The 14,768-nt window shown below is 40.3% G+C and overlaps 2 protein-coding genes across 3 annotated transcripts; one reads left to right on the forward strand and one right to left on the reverse strand.

Annotated features, from left to right (window-relative positions):
- Positions 1-29: 29 nt before the first annotated feature.
- On the reverse strand, positions 30-10,834 carry tpcn1 (two pore segment channel 1). Of its 2 annotated transcripts, none has more exons than XM_068310695.1 (26): positions 10,171-10,834; positions 6,854-6,990; positions 6,152-6,328; positions 5,936-6,049; positions 5,646-5,776; positions 5,241-5,329; positions 5,073-5,107; positions 4,905-4,963; positions 4,723-4,822; positions 4,451-4,567; positions 4,214-4,338; positions 4,065-4,113; positions 3,917-3,980; positions 3,801-3,845; positions 3,667-3,723; positions 3,538-3,591; positions 3,339-3,411; positions 2,934-3,041; positions 2,682-2,843; positions 2,384-2,499; positions 1,925-1,971; positions 1,751-1,819; positions 1,560-1,656; positions 1,063-1,202; positions 877-957; positions 30-788 (listed from the first exon to the last, which is right to left on the reverse strand). In XM_068310695.1, exons 1-26 carry the CDS (start codon positions 10,259-10,261, stop codon positions 645-647), a joined length of 2,481 nt encoding a protein of 826 aa, XP_068166796.1. In that variant the 5' UTR covers positions 10,262-10,834; the 3' UTR covers positions 30-644. The 2 variants fall into 2 exon arrangements, with proteins under 2 accessions (XP_068166796.1, XP_068166795.1); XM_068310694.1 differs by lacking the exon at positions 10,171-10,834 and adding an exon at positions 7,149-7,377.
- Positions 10,835-11,310: 476 nt separating this feature from the next.
- On the forward strand, positions 11,311-13,008 carry iqcd (IQ motif containing D). Its single transcript, XM_068310822.1, has 4 exons — positions 11,311-11,895; positions 12,009-12,227; positions 12,310-12,381; positions 12,724-13,008. Exons 1-4 carry the CDS (start codon positions 11,311-11,313, stop codon positions 13,006-13,008), a joined length of 1,161 nt encoding a protein of 386 aa, XP_068166923.1.
- The last annotated feature ends 1,760 nt before the right edge of the window (positions 13,009-14,768 follow it).

Here is a 14,768-nt window from a genome sequence, read left to right on the forward strand (position 1 = left end):
ACGTCTTAAAAAGCAAAATGACATCAATGACAACTTGGAACAGTTTAATAAAATCCCTTATTTACTAACTCAAAATACAATACAGAATAAGAAGTTATATAAAAGTAAAATACTTAAGTCTAGTGAGACATTAGTTCGGAAATACGTTGTACTTGTAATGCTGGGTTGAGCTAAAAGGAGTGTATTTCTTTATACTTTTGGACTTTAGAGAGCTTAGTAGTAGTGTCTGTGTTAATACTTTTCATATGTGCCATTAAGCTAAGGCATCAGGTTTAAGTACTACATCATTTTCAAGAGGTCACAAAAGGCCTACAGCAGTATACGCACAGTACATGACTTCATAGTTGTACAGGCTCTGTGGTAATGTTTACTGAAGGTTTTGAAAAGGCCAAAAAGGCCAACATTCCTGCTTAACTGGTCGAGGGACAAACCTGCACTGCTTTCTGTCATGATGCCTCCAGGAAGGACTCATCATTAACTCCTCTTACTTTCACATCTGCCTTGAAACCCCAATACTGCTGTCCAACTGTGGCAAACTGGGAGCACAATGGAACTGGAAAAGACCTGGAGTAACCCGGCTTCTCCTCATTTAAAAAAAAAGGCTGAGATAAGGGTGTGTTTAATTATGAGGTGTGATCTGTGCGTCAGTTGATGCTGTGAGGTCCAGTCTGCGAGTTTAATTGAGGTTCTGGGAAGGAAGGCTGGTCAGAGACGGGACTTTCCAGAACCCGCTCCAGTCTTTGGTCAGGCTGAGGCAGATTTTCATGTGAGTACTCTGCATACCACTCCTGGAGAAACGAGGTGTGGAGAAGATAAGGAATGTCATCACACCAAACAACTGACAAGTTGAGGGGGTTTTTTTCTTCAGTCTTTTACCTGTATCTCCTCTTCATACATTTTCATGCTGAGGTCACTCTTAGTTCTAGACCTACGACCCAGGTACACCAGAGACGAGTGCTGCACACACCAGGCAGGAGGGAAAGCCAGTTAGCAGGGCTTTATTTGACGAACAATAGTATTAAGAGTGTGTGTGTGTGCGTGCGTGTGTGTGTTTGCTCTTACCCCACCCCGGTCCATGGCTTGTAGGACTCCCTGTAGAGAGCTGAGGGAGGACAGTCCTGGGCAGGTTTGTTTGTACAGCTCCAGAGTGGACAGCGCTTCGTCACGATTCACCTCCACTTCAAACACTATTCCGTTCTCATCTAGATCACACACACATGCACACGCACACACACACACACACACACACACACAAACTAAAATCACTTGCTGAATCGTAGCTAACGTGCAGTCCTCTACAGTATGGATTCATCTTAATCAGCTGAGCATTTACATAATTATTTATATTACAACCCTAAATATAGCAGAAAACATTCTGAAGTACAGAACTTTTACTTTTGGTCTAGCTATAACCGCTTAAACCTAGTTTTACAGAAAGTTTTCACCTCAAAAATCTAATGATTTACATTATAGCAACTGCTATTTGGTCAGGTGAGACCCCACAATGTGACTTTGTGCCCCCCGCACAAAAAAAGAAGTACAGAAACTCTCAGTCCCACCCTCTGGGTTCTCGAGTGGTTCCCTGTTCTTGCGGCTGTAGTTCATGCGGAACACAAACGCGTCCAGAATGAACGCCACGATGATGGTCATCACTACCTGGAGAGGGAACGGACAGAATATTAAACCTGTGATCAGAAGCAGTAAAACAGATGATGCTTGTTTTACCGGGAATTTTCTGCACTGCGCTCACCATGGTTACGATGTAGAAGGTCATGAAGTACAGTCGGCTCCAGTGGCTCGTCATAGAGGTGACTCCTTCCTTTGGGAAGGTGAACGCAGCAACAGTCAAACAGAGACGGACACTGACAACATGTCTGTAGACAACTGACAGATGGAAGACTACAAATAACAGAGTTGATCTTACCATGGTAATGTACCAGTTATTGACCACAGTCAGCTCGAACAGAGTCACTGGAGAAAAACAGAACAACAAATGAGCTGAACTGAAACAGCAGGACAGAAAGAGCACGTGTTCAAATGGGGACAAACACAAATGAATTGATTCTAGGTGTCACAACTTTCATGACAGTTTTCTCCTCACAATGGAGATATGGTTGTTTATTCAGTCCTATGTGCACTATAATCATTAACACACATTTCCTTCCTATCTTCCCAATGTTAAAGGAAGTAAACAAAAACAAACCTGGATCCGCTTCTTGCCAAATATTGCACCAAAGAATGTAATGAAAATACATAAAACTTTTTTTTTCATGTATGTAACTGTGATGCCAAATGGATGTGATAGAAAACTTTGATGGAGCTAAATTTGGAATATTAATAGCTTTATCTTTTTTTAAAAAAAATAAAAGTTTAAAGGAATTACCAAAGCTGCTGAGAATGTTGTTGAAGTTATTGAGGTAATAATAGCCTTCCAGCAATACTGTCTTATTGCCAATGGGGACGCTGACCTGCTTGTAAGACTCTGCCACTGTGCTGGTGCTGCGATTTGGAGAGAGATGGAATAAACAGTTAGTGGACATAAATGCTATTTCATTTCCTGTACAAGATGTAAGAAAATGTAGAAAACCAGAATTAATATCAACACACTAAGCTAATATTAGAAAGCAGAAAAATAAAGAGCAATAGAGTGCAATTTTCATGATGATGCTGGTGTGACTCACTTGCAGCAGTTGGGATAAATCACATCTGCAAAGAACTCCATCCCCACAATGGCAAAGGAGTAGTAGAAGATGATTAAAGTCAACCCCAGACTTGCCATCCGGGGGAAGAGCTCAAACATGGTGTCCAACACATTACGATACCGCTGCTTTATTTTAAACAACCTGACAAAGAAACAGAATTTAAAGGTAAATTAAAATGTGAAATGCTGCCAGAAGTACAAGAAACTTGCGGAGTGAAGGATAGCGGCGTACCGGAGCAGCTGAAGCGGTCGGAGGACGACAATAAAATAGAACGGCTCCATATCAAAAGCAAGAGCAATCAGACCCAGGAAGGCAAACACTGTCACTGAGAAGTCAAACCTAGACAGATGAGAAAAGTGAAGGATCAATACTGAAAACATCCAACCCCAGATTTGTGTGACGATAATTGGTGTTTTGTATTAGAATAAAATAGTGTCTAAAATGAAATGTCTAAAATGAAATCGGAATCCAAAAGCACACACTCAAGCACTCAAACAGGATCTGAATTTTTGCCCACTTGAGTGTCCTCATCTTTTGGATTCAATACTTATATCTATCAATCAATCAATCAATCAATCAATCAATCAATCAATCAATCAATTAATCAATCAACTGAGCATCCAGTTTATTACTCACAGATTCCACCCAGAGCTGAAATAAGCCATCGGTCCTAGACCGGTGAGTTTCAGTAACACCTCTACACCATAAACTAAAAGCAAGGCGACAGGGACAGAATTAGTATTAGTAGAAGTAGAAATAAACAAAAGAGTTTACATATTAAGATCCTCTACGATCAGTTATAGATTATGGATATTAAAGCAGGCAGCCGACTCACTGGTCAGGAAAACAATGTAACTCCAGGGAACAAATCTTGACCAGGAGAATCCGCCTGCAGAGGGAGGTGGGAGTACGTTAAGACAAAACACTTTCCCTCAGTGGTGTCTGTCACCGGGAGCGTTCTTACTGTTCAGCGTGTACGTCTCCACCAGGATCCACACGCCGTTGATGGCCACCACCACATCTGCCATCACAACAGCACGTTACAAGGTTTACGGTCAGAGAGACTTTGGAGATGAAAATGTACGACGTTCCACTTACACATGACGTACTGGAAGGCCTTTGACTTCACAAGCAGGTTGATGCCTGTTAGAGCAGCAAGTATTTAGAACAACGAACAGATTTGTTTATTAAAGGAAACAAACAAGAGAACTCACCTTTGAAAATGAGGAAAGTTGTGTGTGGAAGGTCATCAAACCAGTGTTCTCCACTGCGTCGTGCCTGAACCATACACACACACACACAGTAAATAATTTACAATACAAACAACCAAGACAGAGTAAATTGTGAATACACCCCACTTACCTTCCATTTAAGGCCTGTGACCTCATAGAACTTATAGAACTCTTGCAGACTGTGGGAGAGGAGACTCCATTGAAACAACATTGTGTGAAGATGTAACAATCCAAATACATTCAGATAGACTTAACAGGAAGTGTGTGTCAGACGGTTACCTGAGCATCGGCGCCCCTGAGGTGTTGAGAGCTTTATAAGTGAGGAATCGATCTCTGGCCGACATCCGGGGTCGGTAGAACCGCATCAGTCCGTCAAACTGTTTCAGCGACACCCCCATTGGTCTCTAAGGGGGACGACACAACATCAACACAAAGGGATCAGCCACGAGTGCGTCAATAAATACATCACTTCATCCACATTTAACATTCGAATGACAGATGCCATAAAGGACGTACCTGTCGGCTAACCAGCAGCTGAAAGGCGTGGTCAATAGCGGAACGTTTATGAAGCAAAAGAGATTTAAACTTCATCTTTTCCACATCATTAAACGTATCAAACACAACTGCCAGGAGCTGGAAGGAGACAGGAAATAAATGAATTCACTTTATTGTATTTGTACTGTTTTCTTTTGAATATATTAGAAATAATTAACAAATGATCACCTTCCTCCACAGTGAAACAGAGTTGTGATCAGACTAGACATTTTATTTTATAAAGGTAACTGTACCAGATTCATGACGAAGTACAGTTCTATGGACAGGTAAACAATGAAGAAAACACAGGACCAGCGGTTCTTGGAGTACGCTGGCATCATCACATCAGGAAAACTAGGAGTAAGAGGAGTACATGATGAGCTCTAAAACTAGGTAGCACTACTTTAAGATGAGAGTGGGAGGATGCACTACATACTTTGCCGTGGTCAGCAGCACAAACAGACTGACGAGGCTGTTCTCCAGAGTGCTGAAGTACTGAGAAGAGTCAGAACATGTGACCGATTCAGAATGAAAACACTAGAGGAAGTCCAAAAAGTCCAAAAACTTGAAAATCTTCATCAAATTCCAGCCAGACTAAACTTACTGGGTCAGAGGTGTTTGGAGAGAAGAGGCAGAAACCTGGGAAGACACAATAAGATAGTCCTTGATTGACATCTTGGATGTTTCTCTTCATTATAGAATCATTTTATGATTTCAGACAAAGAAACATAATTTATTGGCATTTCAAACACGATAAAATACAGTTTCTTACCCAAAATAGCAAATATAACCATGAAGAAGAGCAGCAATAGGAGGATGTCAATAAAGGGCGGGAGGGACTGGAAGATCTGACGCAAGTTTCTGATTGGAGGAAGAACACCTTGTTGGTGAGGATTGTTCTTAACTTTTATATCACTGGAAAATTTATATTATGAAAAAGCCTCAAAATGATCATAAAGTCATAAAGCAACAAATTTAGCCAAGAATCAGTGACCAGAAAATGTTATTTGCGATTTATTTATGGTAAGAATTGGAACAATTGGGACTCTGGTGACTCCTAGTGACAGAAATATAAGAAGAACTCAAAGCCATCTCCTTTACGGTTCTCTGGATGCTTTTTCCTCATTTTTCTCAATCCAGCCTACAAACGCTTTTCGGGTAAAAAGAGCTTGCATACCTGCGCACAGCACCACAGTATCTACAATCGACCAGGAAAATTGGTCTAAGAGCTCTGGTCACTCGGACGTGAGACGTCTGTCTGATCAGAACCACTATGGCCTCCACAAACTGCAGCAGCAACACACACATCTGTGCAAGGACAAGAAACAACAGGAAAAATTGGAAATTTTAGGAGCTGGATTTCAAATGATTACATGCAAACAACAGCATGTTGAGGATTGAAAATAACAGACTTTCCCTAAAGCTCTTGCCAAATTATTTACCATGCCGTTAGCATGAGCTAGTTACCTTCACCATCGTCCTTTTGTGTCGTATGAAGGTGTGGAAACCTAACCAGCGAAGTTTCATGCATAGCTCAAACGCCACCATAACCAAAGCCAGCAGCTCCAGCGTGGCGTGGACCTGCAGAAGAATCAAATTCTTTTTTTTTTTAGCAAACCCTACACACACATTAATGTTTTGTTGCATCCATGTGTGTGTGTGTGTGTGTGTCTGTTCACTCACATAGACATCCAGGCGTAGTGAGGGCACGGCGGGGGCTTCGCACAGCGACAGCATCATCAGCAGCAGTCCAGTCAGCAGCTCCATCATGTAGAACAGGTGGTTGTGAGCGAACAGGTACGCTGCCAGCGCCTTCGGGTTCCGAGGATGAGTGAAGAACTTGTCGTTGTTCTCACCCTCCTGCATGTGAGATTTAAAGGTAACGAAAAAATTCTGTGATAAGTCCTGTTAATACTACATGTGTCTGTTAGTGTATGTCTTGTGGTATGTCCTGTGATGTCAGTGTTTCTTTTTCTCCTGGTGTTTATCCAGTATTTATTCTTTATGTAATGCCTGAGCAGTGGATATGTACAATTTCCTCTGGGATTAATAAAGTATCTATCTACATATTTATCCATCTTATGACCTCCTATATGAAGACAAGTTCTGTCTAAATATCTACATTTTATGATTTGTAGTCATCGTTTATAAAACCGCACTGAACCAGACTGTAAGCTCTCATGTATAACATGAAAATGTCATTAGGAAGGAACTCACATTCAACATGTGAGGCATTTGGTTACACATTAACACAATGTTTGATTACCTGCCAGTGATAGAGCGGAGGGTGCAATCAAAGCCATTAAACGACCATGTGAACGTCACAAGATCACGACTGCCAGCTGCTCTGAACATCCAGACCCACAATGCATCAGCTGCACATACCTGCAGGTAGATGGCCGCCTCTTGGTAGTTCATCTCCCAGCTCTGACGTAACGACACATTTTGGGCGCCGTAGTTTTTGGGCCCGGGTGTTGGGATGACAGCATTGTTCACTACGTCGTAATTACCTCCTCCTCCATCTGGAACGAAACACTTTGGTGTCAGTGTGTTGATGCAGCTCACACACACACACACACACACACACACACACACACACACACACACACACACACACACACACACACACACACACACACACACACAAATACATACACACACAGGAGACATGTATGCCTACCATTGCAGTCTTGTTCTAACTGCGTGGCATAAGAAGAGTTCACTCCTGGACTCTCACTATGAGTCTGATCTTCATGTAAACCAGCTGCCCGCCTACATAAGCACTCCATCAATCCGGTCTGGATCGCTCTTTGTTTTTTTCTCAGCTGTGAAAATGTACCAAAGTCCTTTAAATCCACAGGACCAGCAATTGTGTGTCATTCACAACACACTGCATCTATTCCAGCATCCACAAACATCTGGAGAAACTGAGCGCCAAACATTCCACTCAGCCCAGATGTTAACTCCAGAAGCGCAGTCACAAGTGAAGTCCGGATGTGAATTATCCGAGTCTGACTCTGGGAATCAAAATAACACCAGAGACTGACATCCATTCAAAACAAATGGCACTGCTTGTGAGATCCAGAACCTCTTCAAACAGCAGTCGCTTCTCTTGTCTCTTACAGTCACCTTGATAGGAGATACTGTCACCAGTGAAAGCAAATTGTGATTTAAACACTTGCACCCTGAAATTACCATCCGTACTTTGAACTTTGATCCCAGTGCTGCTGGTCGGTGAGAAAGTGCCGGGTTTGCATTGATATCACGTTGTCTACTACGCCTCCTTCCTCACAGATAGGAGACAAACAAGAGACAGATAAACTGTACAAGAACAAATTTCAAAAGCCAAGGAAGCTATTATAATAATCTAGTGACATACTGAAACGTAACACAGAATTACGCTTGATCTCCCTATTTTTCTGCTTCAGGCGCACAGACAGCATCCAGAACTCCAAAAACAGAGTGGAATCAAATCAACAAAAACAACACACACACACACAAAAAAGCTCAGCACTGATGACAGTTTCTTCCAGGACAAACTAAATCTAGCGTTGTCATGATCTGAAGGGTTGAAACCACCAGGAACTAAACTGTGCTCCACACTTATACCCAGGCATGGGATTTATCAGTGAAGTGATAAATGCAGCTGTTTTTCCCGGTTCAAACTCCCCCTCTTTCTAGAAAAACTCAATCAGAAGGAACAGCGTGATATGTCCTCCTTGTCCACCACACCCACACTTCCTGAGAAAAAAAAAAAAGTCTTCTCCTTTTCCTGTTCACCTCCAGAGCCAGAGAAAATGATCCACTGAGCTGGAACGCACAAACACACTTACACACGGAGCTGCATACGTGCACACGTAACACACTCATTCTACCAGGAGGGGCTGAGGGGTGCACGGTCTGCTGATGCCAGCAGTTTCTCAGATGGCTCATTTTGTAGCTTATATATGAGGCATACAATGGCAGCAGGATTACTATGCTGAGTGGATGCATGGACCCCCGTGCAGACTGCTCACGCACATGCGCACACACACAAACACATGAGCTCACAGCCTGGTGGACAAGTTCCATTAAAACAGTGTGACCTGGTCATGCAGCTGATAGTCAACAATGTTCAGGGCAGTCAGACTGCACATCTGCAGATGCACACTATGAAGGAAAGCTATTTGGTTAGCAAAGTTTGTTGACTGGAAAGTTTTCTATCACTATGGTAACGGATGTTGCAAAACCAAAGTGGTAGGAGGTCATGTTTAAAGTTTTAGATTAGAATACCCTTGACGGATTCTCTTCAGAATAACCAGAGCTGAGGACATATTTTGTATATGAAACTTTATTGAGCTGTATTTTAAATGATGTCACTAAATAAAGCCATGTTATTACTGCAGTGCAAGATGTATTCATGCATATCACTGATGTTTATTTCTTTGTTAGTTTGTTTGTTTATTTATTTTTGGAAAAGAAAACTCCATACAGCAGAAGATGCTAAAAAAAATTCTAGTTACTTTAGGTAATATTAAAGTTTGAAATGAAAGAGGTTTATAATGTACGGTCATCATACCAGGGATTAAAAAAAAATTGAAAATGCATGCAAGTTTCAAATTTATATGGTCAGCATTTTTCTGACATTATTCCCTTTTAGTTCTTTTTGCTGACACTGTGTTTTTTCTTTTGTGGTTAAAGGGTATTCTTCATAGATCTTTATTATAACTAAGCAGAAGAAAGGCGCTATTTATATAGTTTGATCACTTGATAAGTCCATATAAAGAGTCACATGCATAGAGTCCAAAATAGAAAGTCTGGCTGAACAAGTCAATTTTATAAGCACCGCTGCGACAATCATTATCTAAGAATGATGCTGCCGATTCAGACCAGGCAAAGAAAACTTAAATTATTTGACCTTTTTTTAAATTTTATTATTATATGCAGAACAAAAAAATACATCAAAAAACAGTGAACAATAAAGCAACGTTTGATGATCACTGCTGAGTTTGTGGCTCAAGAAACCTTTTCTCTGTTTTATAATTTTTTGAAAATTTGTGAAATTTGTGAAAACTGTGAGCTATCTTGAAAACTTTTTTTTTTCCAACCGTGTCCTCAATGCTGAGATCTAATTGATCCCAATGAAATTCAAAGAGATAACATTCAGATCAGGGACAAAACTAAATCTGTAAAACAGTCATAACTCTGTGACATTGATCACTGCTGATGGACACACTATTTACTGATTGTGTAAAATGTTCCATATTCCATTTGGGTCATCCGAGAACTTTAAGAAACTTACATATTTGGAGTGTGGGTATATGTATACTAGCATTCATTCCACGTGAGGCTTTGCAAAGCATGACTTAAAAACTATTCAATACATTTTTGAAAACATATGTACCAACAAAAGTATCTCTTGCACAGGTATTTTTAAGGCAGATGCAGCATAAAGTGGATTACTTTGGCCTTTCAGGAAAGAAGGTCTAGTACTGAAATGTTTTATTAAGTTAATGTGAAGGAAATAAGAATAACAATTAAACCTTGTGTATGCATTTTCTAATTAATAAATAAATAAACAATGGGCGAAGCAAACACTCCCAAAGCATTCAAGAAGTTGAAGAATGGAGGGATCCTGTGTCCCAGTAAAGTTTTATTCCATTTTATTTGCACTGCAGTCCTGCAATGCTTAATGTAATGAGGCCAGAACACAAAATGCTTACTTTCGTCTCCTCTCTCAGTTTCCTCGTTCAGTAAACCGCTGTTCACTTCGTCCCAGGTTAAGATGAGAGGCACATCGTCGTCAGACTCCATGCTAGCAGATAACAGGCTGCAAATTAGTCTTGATCTTCTAACGAGACTTAATCTGCTGTAAACTGTCCGCAAATGAAGAAGTACATTGTTTGTTGTGCAAACAGCTAGATGTGGCTTCACATGTTGGGAATCCGCTGTTAACGATGCGCTAAAACGACGGATGCATTTGATGCTAGACTGAGAGCTAACCAGCTAAAAAAAAAATTAAAAAAAGAAAAAAAGAAAAGTCTCCAGTGAGACACGAAACACAGCTATCAACTTAAGGATTTCCACGTTGTGTGAAGCAGTCAAAGCTTGTTTGTTGCATATTTGCTCTGTCCCGTCAAAGATGGCATCTGTCATCTAATAACCTGTCTCACTGCCGCTGCCGGGCTGAGAACCTGAGACAGCCCGTCTGTGTGCACCAGGACATCCTCACACACTTGGGCTCAGCCGGACCACAGATGGTTGTGTGTTCTCACATTGACCGCGATTTAAATCCAACGACTCTTCATCTACATTAATCTCTGCACAAACGAGGTCTGACGGTCGGAGCAGAATTACAAATGCCCTACATTTGAGTTCATATTTACATCAACAAACAGTCGCGACACCGAAACAATTTACGGCAGTCCGTGTTCTCGTGCTGTAGGGTCACATTTTCAAAATAAAGTTCACCAGATCTAAATACAATATGTTGTTTCAAAACTCAATTGTAGGCTTTTAATTAGTTTTTAATTCATTCATAAATTAAAAACAATACATTAGTACAATCAGTAATAAACACAACTCATAATTATGAGGATACACTTACTACCATGTTTGTGGTTGCCTAGCAACATGGGAAACCTATCCATTGCTTTTTTTGCTGACATCCAGCGCGCGACTCGACAGGTAAAAACAATTGAAATTGAAATTTGTAGACCGATCAATTTAACAACGACCGATGTTCGCTTAAGTAATGACCTAACGTTAAAACTATTTTTATACCCATTAAATCAGAAATGTGCTCAAGATTATTATTGTTGTTGTTATTGTTGTTTTCTCTTCTTCGCTCATTGAATGATAGGATGTCAACAAACACTGAATCAGTAGCAGCAAAGGCGTGGATTCAGGTGGATGAACCAAGGAACCTCCCTCCTGAGGCTCAAATGATCTCAAAAATTTTGGAGGACTGCATCAACAAAGTTGAGATTGTAGGAACTCTGGATGTTTTCCTCCAGTCTAACTGTCTGTCCAGTGTCAAGGATGAGACTTTTAGAAAGTTACTTCAAAAGCATGTAATATTAGTTGAAAAGTTGCAAGTTGGATCCAAAATAAACTCAAACGAAGAACAAAAGGGAGAAGGAAAAAAGCCTAGAGCAAAAGATCAGCTCGAGAAGGACATCAAGGACTCTGTCAGGGATCTACTCAGGCATGTCCGTCACCACCCCGATGCCCTCATTGGTTTGCAGACAGAGCCAGGTTTGGTAATAGGTGAGAGTGAGTGTTCACTCAATAGTGAACTGAAGGTGTTTCAGACTCACGTATGGGAAAGGTTGCAGATCAGTTTGGAAGAGCGACCTCACTGCAAACCGGTGTCTCCATCCACTAAGGCCATTATGGATTCAATGGTGGAAGAAGTAACTGACACCATAAAGAAAGTGGATGAAAGGGTGAGGCTGTTGGAAATTAAATTTTCAGTCTCTAATGTTTAGATGGAGGCAGAGAAGAAGAAAAAAATCTCGCTGAGCCAAGTTAATTTTTCTTTTCTCTTTTTTTCTGAAAGATTTCTGAGAAAAATCAAGAGATTAAAAGTTTGCAGAGCTCTCTACAAAAATTACCTAAAGAACCACCACAGTTCCCTCTTCTGAATGAGCGGCAGCAAGAAGTTATCAGCACTTCGAAGAAAAAGCAAAGCATAATACAGAAGCAAATCGATGAACTGAAAACTGCGATCGACAAGGTGTCCCGTGAAAACAGAGAAGCAGAGAAAAAACTCCATGAGGTAAGATCAGTAATCAAATCCACATTTTGATGGCATTTTGTGTGATAACAAGTGTCTCGACTGTATGTTATTCATTTTGCAGAGAAACGACAAGGTGAAATCAGAAACTTTGGATTTAATCCAAACCTTTGATAACAAAGTTGAAGAAATCCAGGTACAAATTCTGATTAATTCCAAAATTCCAAAAATACACCAGGAAACAGAATTATCCCTGTATACTCAGGGTACAAGTTGATAAGCTTGCTGGCATGACATTCAGGGTTTTTAAGGTGACACTTGAAGTTCTTAGCCTTGAGTATAACAGTTAAACAAAAAATGCCAAGGTTTAATCATCTAATTGATTTTGCTCGATCCATCTACTGGTGAATGAATATTGATATTTTAGATTATGACAAACTATATTCTCAATATCATCCAGCTCTGATAATACTTCCCTTACATTTTAACTTTCTCTTTCATTATTTTTCATTCACTACCCATCGCAATTTTGGCCAAGGCCAAGTTGGAGATGAATGAACTTGAATATGAAAGGGAGCAGGAGGAACTGAGGGTGTTGCAGGAACGCTTTTCTGTTCTGGAGATAGAGTGCGTCCAGATCCAAGAGAAGCGTAGGCTGGCAGAGGAGAAGAGGAAGGAAGAAATGAGAGAGCTGGAGATGAAGACTAAAGCTGCTATTGTTATTCAAACATGGTGGAGAGATTACTGCGCTCGCAAAGCCTTGAACAAAGGCAAAGGCAAGAAAGGCAAAGAGAAGAAGGGTGAAAAAAAAAGAAGTAAATGATCAATCAATCAACTTTTATTTATGTAGCGCTTAATCACATATGATTTTGTACTTGACTGACACACAGCATAAAGACAGATTTATACATTTATCAGTGAGTAAAGTTGAAAGACCGTGTTCAGATTAAACCAATTAATGTCTCTCTAACAGTGAGTTTTATTGCATTTTTTAAGGATGAACAGTGTAAAAATTCTTCTTTTAGAGTGTTGGTTAGTGACCTGTGAACCTGTGAATGTTGCTCATATTTTTGTTCCATCCGTTTCTCACCAAGATAAATTTTGATTGCAACAATTCAAATTTGTGGGTCTGATATTCCTTACGCTTGAAATGCTGAGCTATCTGCCTTTTCTCCACAATGTTGCTATTTCCAATATCTTGTTTTTATTCACACTTTAGGTGTGGAGCTCTGTTTTCCTGCGTGCTTGTTGGCTGAGCTGCAAACCTATTCGAGGGTCCCCCATACTCAACTCTTAACATGTCTCTGGGGGTGAGATTCCACCTGGTGGCATTGTGATCTCAAGAGTCAAATAAAAAAATTATTCAGAATGCCTTCACTTATAATTCAGAAAACTTTATTCCGCAGAACTTTTTACAGCATTTTTTAAAATATGACATATATTATATACAGACATTATACATCATAAAAACATGCATGTAAATTCAGTGTATGCGTGTACGTGAGTAAATAATGTGGAACTTCCATATTTAGCAGTGTTTCCTTTAGTTGATATAAACTTGCAAATTAAGTTCGACATTGATTTCAGTGATCCAAAAAGCCCCGAGTTACAAAACCGTCCGTGAGTTTGATTGAAAAAACAAAATTGTAATCTTTGACACTAAAATACAGTTTGGATAATGACTTGGAACGCGGTGCACGAACACTCCTGCCGGGCTGAGAACGCTGAGACAGCCCGTCTGTGTCCACCAGGACATCCGCACACACTGGGCACTGCTGGACCACACATGGTTGTGTGTTCTCACGTTAACCGCTATTTAAGTCCAACAACTCTTCGAGTACATCAATCTGTGTACAAATGAAATCTGACGGTCGGAACCTATTTTAAAAACGCCCTACATTTGCCGAGGTATAATGTAGGGCGTATTTACGTCAGCAAACAGTCGCGACACCGAAGCAATTTACGGCAGTCCGTGTTATTGTGGTACAGTATATGGTCATATTTTCAAAATAAACTTCAATAAATCTAAAAATCCTGTTTTAAAACCAAATTTCAGGCTGTCTTATTAATAAGTTTTTTATTTGTTTATAAATTAAAAACAATAAATTAATACAATCAGGAATAAACACTACGGCAGTAGCTTAAGTCTTGGGCTCGGGACCGGAAGTCGACGGTTGCCTAGCAACATGGGAAAACTATTCATAAAATTTTTGCTAATATCCAGTGCACGACTCGACAGATAAAAACCAGTGTCAGTATTTTTTTAAAAGTTATATTCAGTTTTATTTAGAAAATGTACTCAGTACAGGAAACCTCGAAGTGTTGCTTTCTGGGGTCATCGACCTTCGTGTGGCTGCAGTACAGCCGCCCTGCCAGCAGAGGACGCAATGAATGAACCAGTTTTCAACACAATTATCCAAGAGGGTTCAAAGCTCCATGAAGCCTCATTTGGACATTATTAGGTATGCTCTGCATCACTTCATCAAAGTTCAACCAGAATTTCTCCTTCTCCTCCAGCTCACATCCTACCTGTGGAGCATACACTAACAACATTGAACATCATACCTTTGATTTTTAGCTTCA

This window comes from Antennarius striatus, chromosome 3 (genome assembly GCF_040054535.1).
Source record: "Antennarius striatus isolate MH-2024 chromosome 3, ASM4005453v1, whole genome shotgun sequence".
Classification (NCBI taxonomy): domain Eukaryota; kingdom Metazoa; phylum Chordata; class Actinopteri; order Lophiiformes; family Antennariidae; genus Antennarius; species Antennarius striatus.

What these genes read in the sequence shown, in the direction of transcription:
- tpcn1 (XM_068310694.1), bottom strand. Translation starts at nt 7,257, where the DNA reads ATGGAGTGCTTATGTAGGCGGGCAGCTGGTTTACATGAAGATCAGACT. An exon ending in TTCAGCTCTGGGTGGAATCT is followed by an intron (nt 3,042 to 3,338) that starts GTGAGTAATAAA and finishes TCATCTGTCTAG; the next exon opens with GTTTGACTTCTCAGTGACAG. An exon ending in ATAACTGGTACATTACCATG is followed by an intron (nt 1,820 to 1,924) that starts GTAAGATCAACT and finishes ACCTTCCCAAAG; the next exon opens with GAAGGAGTCACCTCTATGAC.
- iqcd (XM_068310822.1), top strand. Translation starts at nt 11,311, where the DNA reads ATGTCAACAAACACTGAATCAGTAGCAGCAAAGGCGTGGATTCAGGTG. An exon ending in TAAAGAAAGTGGATGAAAGG is followed by an intron (nt 11,896 to 12,008) that starts GTGAGGCTGTTG and finishes TTTTTCTGAAAG; the next exon opens with ATTTCTGAGAAAAATCAAGA. An exon ending in CAGAGAAAAAACTCCATGAG is followed by an intron (nt 12,228 to 12,309) that starts GTAAGATCAGTA and finishes TTCATTTTGCAG; the next exon opens with AGAAACGACAAGGTGAAATC.